The sequence below is a fragment of the Balearica regulorum genome, chromosome 3 (genome assembly GCF_011004875.1).
Source record: "Balearica regulorum gibbericeps isolate bBalReg1 chromosome 3, bBalReg1.pri, whole genome shotgun sequence".
In the NCBI taxonomy this organism is placed as follows: Eukaryota; Metazoa; Chordata; class Aves; order Gruiformes; family Gruidae; genus Balearica; species Balearica regulorum.
This window is the reverse complement of record NC_046186.1, coordinates 41,683,882-41,696,873: the sequence shown is the minus strand read 5'-3', so window position 1 is coordinate 41,696,873 and position 12,992 is coordinate 41,683,882. Positions and strand designations below refer to the sequence as shown.

The window sequence follows — 12,992 nt, the reverse complement described above, 5'->3', positions numbered from 1 at the left end:
TTAGAAAACTGTTTTTTCTCAGCAAAACGAATGTGAAGTGAAAGGAAGCATATAGAGCTATTTGTCAGCTCAAACTACTCCTTTTTAACATATTATATAGAAAAGATACAAATTATATTGATGGCTTTCTTCCAGGTAGCAATTACAGTGAAAAATGTGACGTTTTCAGTTGGGGTATTATTCTCTGGGAGGTAATCACCCGTAGGAAGCCTTTTGATGAGATTGGTGGTCCAGCCTTCCGCATAATGTGGGCAGTTCACAATGGTGAGTTCAAAATACTTTATTGCATTTTAAGTTGTATATTTGACCTATAAATTTGCTAAACACTCTTAACTGTGCAGCTTTAAGTTACTAGTTTTTTCATTTTATACTTCATTAAATATGAATTTTTGTCATAAAGACTTACTAGTAAGACACTGCCACTTTGTGTCACTGTGGGTTTTGTGTTACTTGACTGCTACAGTGTTTGCGTTTCCTACTACATGTAACTAGCCTATGAACAAAGGAGGGAAAAGGGCCATGTTCTTTTTGTTACAACACTCCGTTTTAAAAGTGATCTGAATCATGTGCTACAAAAAAACCCACAACCCCTCTGTCTGGATGCATGATGATTTTATTAGCCAAGTTGTCTTTTTTTTTTTTTTTTCCCTCTTATTGGACATCTACAGTAAATGTGTGAGTTTAAGTAACTTGACCTGTCTTTAGAAATGCTAAAAACTGTCAAACTCCTGCAGGACCATTAGGCATAAAAAATGTTACTTTGTGTTTCATCTGTTGGGTTTTTTTGGTGGGGTTTTTTTGTTGTCGTTCTGCTGTTTGAATTGGTTTACCTTTAGATCTAGGTACCTGCAGTCATGGAGCAGGATTCTATTATGCTAGGTACTATACAGAACAGATTATCAGGAGCTTAGAATATAAACAGGAGACAGTGGTTGGATACAACTGGACAAAAGAAAGCAGTGGTAAAACATTGGTCAGAATAATAGACTTCATGCTAGTGGTGTAACTTTTTTAACAGTGTGTTTTTAGGTACCATGACAAAGCAGAGTTTTAAGAAGAATAAAATAATGATAGTGAAGTAGTTCAGTGAACGCCTGCAAAGAGTTTCTGCCATTTGTGAAAGACAACATCAAAGAAAGCACGAACTTGTTTGGAAGATGTCATTAACAAACAAGCAATGAAGGCCTGTACTCTGCCTGAGTGTCATTGCTTCAGTACTAAATGATAGAACCTTAAGGTGAGCACAGGCATCCTGTTCGATGAAGAAGAGAAAGGGGCAGACAGTGATAGGATGGATGAGCATTAGAGTCATAATAATGCACAAAGTGTTTGCAAATGGCATTTTTGAATGAAGAAAGTAATTTCAGTTTTACAAGGACACGAGTTATTGAGATTAGGAGTGATAAGTGCCTTGCATAAAAGCATTAGCTGTAAAAGTAGGCATAAATGTAGTAGTCATAAATCAGAAAGCCTCGGTAAGGTGTGGGGTGTATCCTTTAGGGGAAGACAAATTCCCTGTCTGTCCCTACTTTAGCTTTAAAAACTACTCTTTTTTTTTTTCTCTTTTTTTTTTTTTTTCTTCTCAGGAAGGAAGTGTTAGTGCGCTTCATCTCATTTTAAACTATTGTGGCACCCTTACTTCATGTATTACTTGTTATGGTTAATACATTTTTAAGTACTTGCTGCTTTCTATGCAAAATATTACTACATCTCATGTATTAAACACAACTGGATGTCCATTAATTGTACTCATTGTTGAAATAGTAAAAAGAGTAGAAACTGGAACCAAAAAACAGCTGAATAGTTGAAGTAAAATATGTAATGAAGGATGTGTATAGACCATTAAAAAGTCACCCACAATTGGTAGTTCCAGTGCTTAATAATTTTTCAGGAAGTTCTTAAGAGCAAAATCAGTCCTCAAAAATACTCTTTTCCTCCTTTGTTTTTTTTTCGCTCCTTTCTTCTTGTGAGTACAGCATTAGGAACCAAAGACTGTTACTATTTGCTTCCTAGTTTGGTCTACAGTTTTAAATGTATTTATTTATAGTGTTAACATATTCATTAGCCGTTGTAATATGTTGTATTTGGTCAGTCAGTGAATTTATTCAAACCACTACTGAAGGAAAAGTTTAATTTTCTTTCTACTTGTTTGTATGTAATTATAACTTGTATGTAGTGCAAAGGAACTTTTTTGTCTGTTTTCTGTTTGTATAGAGAAAATTAAATACAGGCCAGTTCTCTCAGACCTCAATTAACTATACGTTTTCCTGTGCGTGTTTGTTTAGCAAAATACCAGAGAGAGATCAGTTGCTGTCAGTTGTCTGTTAACAAATGAAGGGTTTTTTCTAATCTCAATTACAGGTACTCGGCCACCACTGATCAAAAACTTACCTAAACCAATTGAGAGTTTAATGACCCGTTGTTGGTCCAAGGATCCCTCGCAACGACCATCCATGGAGGAAATTGTTAAAATAATGACACACTTAATGCGGGTATAAAAATTTATTTTAATTTCTTAATAATTTTCTTAACCTATTAGGTTGGTAAATTGAGTTATAAAAGGTATGCCTTTTATCACACTGTAAAGGTGGGTTTGCATGGTTTTTCTCTCCTCTTTTTGATAAAAATTATCAAATTATTACTGTAGAGAAGGGAAATCATTCCTTTCCTTATGAGAGAGATATGCTAACTCATAACGGATTTGGGGAAACCAATAAAAATAGTCACAGGTGTATTTTCATGTATTACTGAAAATAATTGCATTTATTTTTCTTCTAAATTATTATAAGCATAATATATAGTTTATAAATTGTTTTGAGGTACTATTTAAATAATTTTAAAACAATTGTTAATTACTTTTTTATCAAATCGGTTTTTTTCAATCAATACTGTTTTTTCACAGTACTTTCCAGGAGCTGATGAACCTCTGCAGTATCCGTGCCAGTATTCAGATGAAGGCCAAAGCAACTCTGCCACTAGTACAGGTACACTTGCATAAATAAGAGACAGGAACAGCAACATGAAATGATGCAGAGGGATTATAAAGCACATTCTCATATTGATTTTGAACTCAAACTGGGAAAGGTAACCTTTCCAAAATCTTAAGTATTGTCAGGAATCTTTTTTTGTTTGGTGGTTTTTTTTTTTGTTTTGGGTTTTTTTGTTGTTGTTTTTTTTTTTGTTTGTTTGTTAAGACCTCATACCACATCGTATTTAGTGTTCTCAGCCAAATGGTTTTGCTGAAGTGCACCTTTAATGGAGAACAAGCATATAATAAGAGCTGTCTCTGAATGTCTAGGTTTAAGGTCTTTTTCTTTTTTCCACATGAAGGTTGCTAGCAATTGACACACTTTTACTCATATGTAACGTTTAGGAATTAGCTATTCTTGAAAGCTGGAGATCTCTACAATTTAAACTTGCGGTTGTTTTATGTTAAGATGCAGTAAATACAGTAATTTAAATTAAGTACAAGGAAAGCACTAGAAGGGTGAATGGAACAAAACGTGGGCTAGGCTTTCAGGTAGTCTTGCCCTCAGAGAAACCCTTTTAATAACAGAAAATAAAAATCATTTGGTCGTCTCATTTTTTAGAATACAGTTTTCCCACTTTAGTTGTTTTTAATCTTAGCTGTCTTTACCTTTCACTGCTTGGTCAGTTTGTTTTCTATCTCCAAACAAATTGCTGTTATTTTGGATAAAGTTTCCTTGGCTACTTTGCAAGTTAGTGACCTGTATATTACAAAATCTTTTCAGCTGTAGCATTGTACCGACCTCACTAGCTGTTCTCCACCCCTCAGAACATGTTTTTAAGATATGATTTATCACTTTAAGTTGTGAATATATATTTTCTTATTTTTCAGGCATTTGTGCTCCTCTATGGTTAATGATGGACTTTGTCATTAATTGTGAATGAGGCTGCTGGTTGTGTTGTTAATATAACATCTTCCCCAACAATTTCAGAGCAAGCTAAAGATTGACTTCAGAATGTCGTCAGAGTACCTAGTCGAGTATTCTGTCTTTTCACTCCTTTCACTTTTTACGTTAACAGATCTGTTGCAATCTTGGAGCTTGCCTTTCTCTAAAAGTTTTCAGAAGTGTTGCTTTAAAGAAAAGTTAGACTTCTGAGAATGCTTGAGTGAGGAGATGCACTTTAGTATTTTTAATGGAAATTTTCAAATGTTTTTCCTTGTTACTGATTTCTAGGTTCATTCATGGACATCACTTCTACAAACACAAGTAACAAGAGTGATGCTAACGTGGAACCAAGTGACTTCCAAGGAGCTTCTACCAATGACACTATTAAACGTTTAGAGTCAAAACTGGCACAGCAAATGAAAAATACAGCCAAGCAGCCGGTAAGCCAACACATACAATTTTGACCCATAATAATGAAATGGACAAAAGTGTTCTAACTGCTACAAACCATTAGTGTCTTCTTTCAGAAACAGTACAAAATTGGAGTCAGTTAGTTATAGGAAAAGAACATGAAAGGGGATGGCAAACTGTTGCATGATTCAAAAAGGTAAACTGGAATGCTCTAATAAGATCTCCAATAAAATATTTAAAGGGAACCGTTAGCTTAAAAAATATATATATCTGAAAATTGCTGCCTCAGTTTGGAACCAAAATATTAGTATGACATGAAAGGATTAAACATTTATGTGACTTTTGAAAATACTGCGTTTTATTTCAAGTAGGATGAAAAAATACTAAGATTCTCTTGTGGCAATATTGGCCTAATTCTACTCAATTTTTATCTGCAGCTTTCAAAAGAATCTAACTTTATGCAGATATTTGGTTCTTGTATGCCAATAATAGCTAAATTATTACTATTTATTGAATTATTTTAAATCTTGTCACTTTTAAAATACACATTATAGAAATATATTTTAACCTACATACGGTGCATACCATGGAATGGCTTCTGCAGAATTTTTTTTTCTTTTTAAAAATGTGATCGTTGAAACAGGGTGATCCTGGCCGTCTGAGTTTACCCCCATCTCGTGGGAGTAGTGTGGAGAGCTTGTCAGATGTTCGCGCACGACCACAGTCAGCCCTTGTTTCAGGAGAAGCCAAAAGAATGAGTGCTGATATGTCCGAAATAGAAGCAAGAATAGCTTCCATCACAGGTAAAATCAAAGAATGTTTTGGGGATAGACTAAGGAACTGGAAGGAGGAAGCAAGATGTAAAACGTGCATAGTCTTACAGGAGGTTAATACCATTAGTTGTATGAAAATACTTCAACTTTTCATGTAGTGTTTATTGTCCTTTATTAATTGTGGGGGAAAATGGCTCATTCATGGTTGTACACTCAACAAAGTTGAATATCCTAATTGGGTACTTTTAAGGTTGCGGAAGAGATTACTTTTGTTGAATTAGACTTTTACCTTTTAAAAAAATTATGAGACTTCTAAATACCAATCCTATTTCAAATGCACAACTGTCTCCTTTGCATCTGAAATAATGTTATTCCATCTCTGCTAGCATAATTATTTCTAAAATAACATTTTCTTCAAGGTTATTCCTATAATATTTTGAAATTAAGAGGTGGGTTTAAAGTTCAGCATGTTCGTAAATAAGTTTTAAAATCCACTTTGACAAGATTTCAGAAAGAGAAACTTCGTTAGATTTTTTTATTCATCAGATTAACAAAGCCTCGGTATCTTTTGTTTAAAAAAAAAAAAAAGCTACAGGTGTTTTGCCAGGTTTGCTTCAGGTAGCTATAAACTGTTGTGTCTAAACATTGAATCCTTGAGTGAATTCAAATTTATGTGTAAGTATAAATACGTCATTTTATGGTGAAAGCAATCTTTATTCTTCCCAGAAGACTGAATTAATAAAAATGTATATGTGTGGCAAACACTTTCTTGTCTCTCTTCTTCATCAAAGATACTGTTTGTTAATTTATGCAAACCTCAAGTTTTAAGTTTCAAACGTGAAATTCTTTTTTGTTATGGTACATAACCACAGATTTAAATAATCAGACAAAGTTACTTTGGTTAGTCCAAAGCTGTTCTGGTATCTTTCTACCAGTCTGAAAATTAGGGTAATCAAGTAGCTTTAATTAATAAGGAAATATTCATTGTATTCTGGCTTTCTTGTGCACCATGATTATTTTATTTTTGTTCTTCATTGTATTATGATTACTCCAGGATCTTGTTTTACTAAATATTATTTCATGAGTAACTTCAGTATTTATCTTGCCCTAAACACTTTTTACTTTTATGTTCTTATTTTAAAGCTTTATTCCAAGATTTGTCTTTTGTATTGTCAGTCTTTGACTGGATGACTGTGTATCACATCTCACCCTGAATATCTCTAAAGGTTTCCTAACAGAGAAGGCAGCTGTGTACTTACCTGGTAATAACAACATGCTGGTTTTATTTTAAAATGTCAGGACTCACTTTGGTCACTGACACTCTAAAGTCAATGTAAGTTTTTGACATTAGTGGAGATAACCTGGCCCTCCTTTGTGTTACTTTTTAATTTTCCTGGTTTGTGTTCCTTAAGTACGTTGCTCTGAATAATAATTATTATTTCAGAATATTCTAAGATTTTTTTGTTGTTGTTACAACTGTAGGATTTCTCTTTTTTTTTTTTTTTTTTTTTTTTTTTGAAACTAAAATACTTACTGAACATACTAGGGTTTTGGGTTTTTTTTTTAAGAAATCACTTCATACAGTAGTAGCCTACTAGAAATGAGGTCAAACCCATCTGAGTTTAACTTTTTGAAAAAGAGCTGAAACAGCACTGTTTTGATTTTGCTTTGTTTTTTGATCTTGTTAACTGTGTGACAGAAATAATATGCTGTGAACCTCAAAAAAGTGTGGCTGAGTGAGAATTAGTCTGTTGTTAAGAGTAAAGCAGGTCAAGAATTACTGAATCTTCTTGTTCTGTCTATCACTAGATTAAATGTAAGAGTAAATCACATAATGCACATCACCATTACTTACTAAGTTTGAGATGGATGTACTGCAATGTTTTACCTTTGGGAGATGTGTTCAGACTTTTCTCCAAATGGGAACTATTTGTCTTAAACTATACAAGTAGTAAAATTTAAAAAAAAAATCTGATTAGATTTTATTCCAAAGTATATAATGTTTCTTGAACATCATTCAAAAATGAAAAGGTTGGTAGTGATATCCAGTTTGCAAAACAAAAGATTTTCACTAATAGGACAGAAGAATGAAAGGCAGGAACGATTGTCAAATGTAGTCAGAGTAAGCATTTTTTCAGAGACAGACAAGATTTCCTTTAAAAGTAGGTAATTTAAAGAAACAGAAGATCCCAACTATTAATCTTGTTTACAAAATAGTTTGTACCCAGCAGTATAGAGAAAATGTTATATAAGCTCAGGCAATCAAGAATCTATTCTGTGAATACACAGATGATCTGAAATAATTTAATTTATTCTCTGTTTGGATAATTATATTTGGTTTTCCCTTCCTTGTTGCCATGCTGCTTTCTGTGTTTGACTTTTGTGTTGCTAACTGTAACTAATTACACGGTGTTGTAATGAAGGCTAGTTCTGCATTTTTTTGCTTTTTAACAGTTGCTTTACTATGTGTAAGCATGAGTGGAAGGCAATGCAGTTTATTCTGCATGACACATTTTTGCATGAACTATAGTTTAACCAAGTTTATGAAAAATGCAATATTAGGAATTTAATAATTTTGCTATTGCCATTTTAGTGTTTTGCATGTGTATTGTATATGTGTATTTTTTCAGCCTATTCCAAGCCTAAACGAGGCCATCGTAAAACTGCTTCATTTGGCAACATTCTGGATGTCCCTGAGATCATCATACCAGGTATCGCAGACCAGGTGAACGGGTCAATTGGTTAAGATGCCGGAATAATGATCAGACTGCTAAAAATACTTCTTGCTCCAGTTGCTCTAGGACAGAACTAGAAATTTTTCAATAATTTTTTCATATCTCTGTAAAGAGGATCATTATATTTTAGGACAAACTTCCTTTTATCAGGAAAGGATTCAATCTTCTAGTTTGAATTTACTTTTATTGATATGGGATTTTTTTTCTTTATGATCTTGATGTAAAGAGTCATAGAGCAAAACTAAATATGCAGTCTTTTTATTACAATACCTCATTCGGTGAAAATGGACTTAAGTTGAAAAAATCCTGTCTAGGTAACTGTCTTCCCCTGATCTTTGTTGGTTTTGATCACCCATTTTTAATCTAATCAACTATTAGGAGGAGAAAAAACCACACACCTTAAAATACATTATGTACAGAACTTCAAATCTATGTGATACGTGTGACTAAAAAAAAAATTATGCTTAATCTATGTAATTCTTATCTTTGACTACACTTTTCTAGAGCTAAAATGTGTCTGCATGAGGTATGTCTGTTGTGTTTAAGTTAATGCAAACTAAAATTATTAGGAGAGGCTTCTGTCAAGAATTAAATCAGTATAATCAGGTAGCATAGCTGGTAATTTCAGTTGGGACTTTAATGAATAATTCTCATCTATCCCAAGTCTATATTTAGTTAGCAGCATATCGTTTTCCTTTCCCATTCCTTTTTTTGCAATCAAAGTGGCTTTCTTTCATTTCATTTCATATTTCTCAAAGCCTAATAATAATAACTACTGATAAGTATAATCAATCTCAAACTGTGATAGGTGTACCATTAGCAGTCGCTTAAAAATGATTTGTCAGAGGCAGAAGATGCAAGTAATAGTATCTTCTGGTAATCTAAAGATCCGTTAAAATCTGTGGACCCCCTACTCTTAAATTTGTGTCATCTGAGGAAGTTTCCGTGTAAATCTTGACATTGTTTGGTATTTTAAAGCTGAATGCAAAAGACAGTTTTCTACAAAAGTTTCTTTCAAATAACTTTATTGAAGTTTACATGTACAAATAGAGAATGTCAAACAGTAGTTTCCAAAGAACATTAGCACTGCCCATGAAAAGTAAACCTATTTGGCATTGAAGCTAACAAATTGGGAAGACAGTTTACTTGTGTAGCTTTCCACTGTAATTCTCGAATGGTCCTGGCCTGCCATGACATAAATGAAATCCTGAGAGAGCAAGGAAAGAGAAAGTGAAGAGATCTGTCGAGTTTTGCAGTGTCAACACATGATGAGAGCCTAGTAAATAGGCTCTAGAAGGTAACTGAGTGCCTCTTGTCTGTGCATACTGTCTGCACCTAACAGCACTGAGGCTTCCAAGAAACCCTGAAACTCTTAGGGCGTAATTAAAAAGTCAGTGAAATAAAATGTTCTTTTTCACAAAATGAATTGTAGCAGTCTATTGGTTTTACTTATTTAGACAGAGGAAATCAATTATATATTCTTCACCTGGACTATTTTAATTGAACTTGACAGGATGGGAATTCCAAGGTGAATTTGGAATAGGTATGAGAGAAATAGCAACCTGTAGAAATGAAAGAAGGTGTAGGTTTGGAGCAAGCTTACTAACGACTTTTCTCAAAATTTACTCTTAAGGTATTTAAGTCTTAAATAAACGATAATGAAATTCACTGTTAATGGTTTATCAGAAGCAAGTATTCATAAAGAGGAGGATTAGATTATCACATTGGGTGAGCTTTGTTTTGACTGGGGAAAAAAAAAGTAGAAATAGGGTAAAATACAGGATCATGCACTGTGGGTCATACATTAGCAACATTTTCTTCTAGTAAGATGACATGGGACCATAGCAGATGCATGCAGATTAATCCCAGGTAGTATAAGCCACTAATGTAATGCAGTTGTGACAAACTATGAAATATTAGGGTTTGTTTCCAGGAAAGATAAGGAAGCACTATTTACACGCCCCTGTTGAGGTTTGATCAAGAATTCAACATCCTCTTCTGGGCAGCCCTATATAAAATCATAAGCGCGCTCTGAAATTATAGCAAGAAAAGCTACGAGGATGGTATGGAGAATGTTAAGAAGAATCTGAAAGCATGGCTTGTTTAGCCCGCAGAATGAAAGCTGAGAAATGAATAATTATTTTTGTGTAGCTGAATCTGCAGATAAAGACAAGGAAGAGGACACTACTTAAGCTAAAAGACAGCATTGGCACTGCAGGGGAAAAAAAAGTTGTAAATTGTCTGCAAATAAGCCTGGGCTGTATATTAAAAGTTTTCTGGTTGTCAGAACAGCTTTCCAGTAAGAATCTCAAGGCCAGAAAAAAAAGAGATTAATTTTTACGTGACAAGGATGTGATCAGCTGCCCAGTAAACTAATTATATTTATCTATATACTTAAAGCAGTTATTCAAAAGTACCTTGCTCAGTTATTCTCTTAAAGACAATATAACATGGCCTATTTCTCACCTCTTTTCTTTCCTTACTCTCTCAGCACAAGGCTTTTGGTCCTGGCATCTTAACAGGCTTTTCCCCTTCTAGTTACACTTCCAAGAACCCCAAACCAGCACCTCTGTCTCAATCCCACCCCGTTACGTTCCTTAGCGCTTCTGCCACATACCCAGCTCCTCCGAACTTCTCTGGACACGTCCGTCTCCGTCCTCGGGGCAGCGCAAGTGCTGCCCCGGTCCGTGCTGGTGCCTGAAGTTGGGCTGAGCACATGGTAAAGCAGCTGCTCCCAGGAGAGGGGAGGCACCACGCAGGCATGTTACCATGAGTCAGCTGCTTTGGGGCAGGGCTATTTTAGAAGTATGAGTACTATCTGCTATCATTGGGGTTTTTCGTAATGTGTTGCCTCAGCTGCTTTTCATCTATGAACTGATTATGCTACCAAGGTGGTAAAATACAAATTTTTATCAGTTGAAGGTAAAATGTTGGCAACAGTTTTTAATAGATATTTGCTCTTCTTTCTAAATAGGTTTAAATAAGGGTGACTAGAACTTTTTCATTCAAGGTGCTATTTTGTGTTACTAGCTTACAAAACTTAGAAACTGAAAAAATGCATCAACTAATTCTTGTTTTTTGTAACAGCTTGGCAAATGAGCTTTCAGTGGTGGTGTCCTGCAACCAGGTAGCCAAGTGTCAACATTTGTTTTCAATTTATAGTACATATAATATATAGATGATAGACACCAACATTTTCTTTTATATATATATATGAAAAATAAAAACCCTTAGTAAGTACAAAAGGTTTAAGAAGCTATACTTTAAAGCTATAGCTATACTATTTAAAGAAACAAAAAATCTAAGTATCATAGTTTGTAACATCAAGAAAAATAATCAGAACACCCTTTCGATACAAACCAGTCAAGCAGCATCTAGCAAATAAACCTTCAATACAGCCTGTTCACTCACTGGCAACGTTAGACATCTCATGCATATAGCACACATGCATTTGGCTTTGTAATTTTGTCATCTGAAACTGTGCCACAGCATTAAGATTTTTATAGCATTGACACTGCATAAATGATTGCTCAGGATAGACACATTTTGTTGAGTTTCTTTAGGAAGTGCATAGGAATTATAGATGCTTTAGGTCTGTATTTTCTCCATCTAGTTTTAAACCAAATATAAGCCAGAAATCCCACTCTTCTCTCTCCAGATCACTTCATTCTTCTGGTATTCAGATCAACATTTTAACTTTTTTAAAATGTCTTCTAACACTGTTACATTCACTGATCATCCTGCACTGAGAGAAGTTTGGGTTTTGTAGGTGTGTAAGGAAGAGAGAGTACTGTAGGCAAATAAGGAAGTGTAAAAGGAGACACCAAGTATCTGCTAAAGGGCAGGGAGAGGAGTTGGTCTGGATATTTGATGGGGGGGCAGTGATCAAAAGCCTTAATAAGTTGTAGATTTTGTTTTTGCTGGAGTATGTGGGGCAGCACAAGATGGAAGTTCCCTGTTCCTTTTGAATATCATTTTAAAAAATAAACAACAGTATGTGAAATGGCTTTTTTTGAGGCCAGGAAGTATGTTTGTGATGTTTGATTTTTTTTAATCTTAAAATCCTGTAAACCACTGAAATCCTACCATAGTGCACCAAGATACTGTATGCTAACTTCTGCGCATTTACAAATCTCTTAGTTTTCATAATGAGCTGGAATTAGTTTTAAATAGATGCAGAGGTAAGAACAAGATCAAAACTGTGAGAGGAAAGCATAGAGAAGTAGCAGTGATCATTTCAAATAAAGGTTATCTGTTGTATATTTTTCAATTTAAATTTGTCTTGAATCTGGAGCAATAAGTATTTGGTGATTTGTAGTCTATTTCTGCTTTGTCTAAGCTATTTGCCAGATGTCTGCAGTAGTTATACTAATTAAAATGGCATTGCCTAGTAGAGCTTGCTCTTCCCTCATGCTACTAACTTGAAGATATTTCATTTAAAGGTGTTCATTTATTACAACACAGTAGTTTTGGCCCCTATTTCTTCTCCCAAGGCATTTTCTTTTCTTTCTTGCACCCCACCCTGATTATTTTAACGTTTTGGCAGCCATGTTCTAATATTTCAGCAACACATGTGCTGGGTTCTTTAAATTCACAAATGTTGCTAATCTGAAATGAGAATTTCAGATATTTTTGCAAGCCTATTTCAGCTGAGCTAATTTTATACCAGTGTTGTTGAACGAAACGTGCACATAATTTTGTATCGGTCATGGGTGGCTCGCCCATATCTTGAATATTGAGATGAGCTGTGGGAGCCAGATGAAGTATCCACAGCACAGAATTCTATTAAATGTATAATCTTGTTTGTTAAATGATTAGATAGTGAAAAAGTTCGCTGCAGATGAACAAGTTCAGAAATTTTGATGTAGGTTTGTCATTCACACAATCTTTAATATCGAAGTATTAAACATAATCATAGCTATTGTCGCTTAGGTAAGTATATACTTTCCCTGAATTTCAGAAGCAAAAGATCAAGACCACAGAAAAGTTGCAATTCAAATTCATTTGTGGTCAGAGCAAACAATATATTCCCGTTCCAGAATCATTCTTGATTTTTATATGCTTGTTTCTCATAGTAATTTCTATAAATTTTAGACTATAAAATGTCATTATGAATTGGTAAAGTGACACTGAGAATTTTGTATTGCTGTGTTGTGGTA

The 12,992-nt window shown here is 34.3% G+C and overlaps 1 protein-coding gene across 8 annotated transcripts in view; it reads left to right on the top strand.

Annotated features, from left to right (window-relative positions):
* The window catches only part of MAP3K7 (mitogen-activated protein kinase kinase kinase 7), a 45,232-nt gene that overhangs the window by 18,773 nt on the left and 13,467 nt on the right, over positions 1 to 12,992 (top strand). For 6 of the 8 annotated variants that reach the window (XM_075747720.1, XM_075747715.1, XM_075747714.1 and 3 more), the window contains 6 exons: positions 136 to 264; positions 2,362 to 2,492; positions 2,903 to 2,984; positions 4,203 to 4,354; positions 4,969 to 5,128; positions 7,729 to 7,809. In XM_075747720.1, coding sequence (XP_075603835.1) covers positions 136 to 264; positions 2,362 to 2,492; positions 2,903 to 2,984; positions 4,203 to 4,354; positions 4,969 to 5,128; positions 7,729 to 7,809 — 735 coding nt within the window. The remainder of the gene's footprint in view (positions 1 to 135; positions 265 to 2,361; positions 2,493 to 2,902; positions 2,985 to 4,202; positions 4,355 to 4,968; positions 5,129 to 7,728; positions 7,810 to 12,992) is intronic. The other 2 variants (XM_075747717.1, XM_075747716.1) reach the window with 1 other exon arrangement.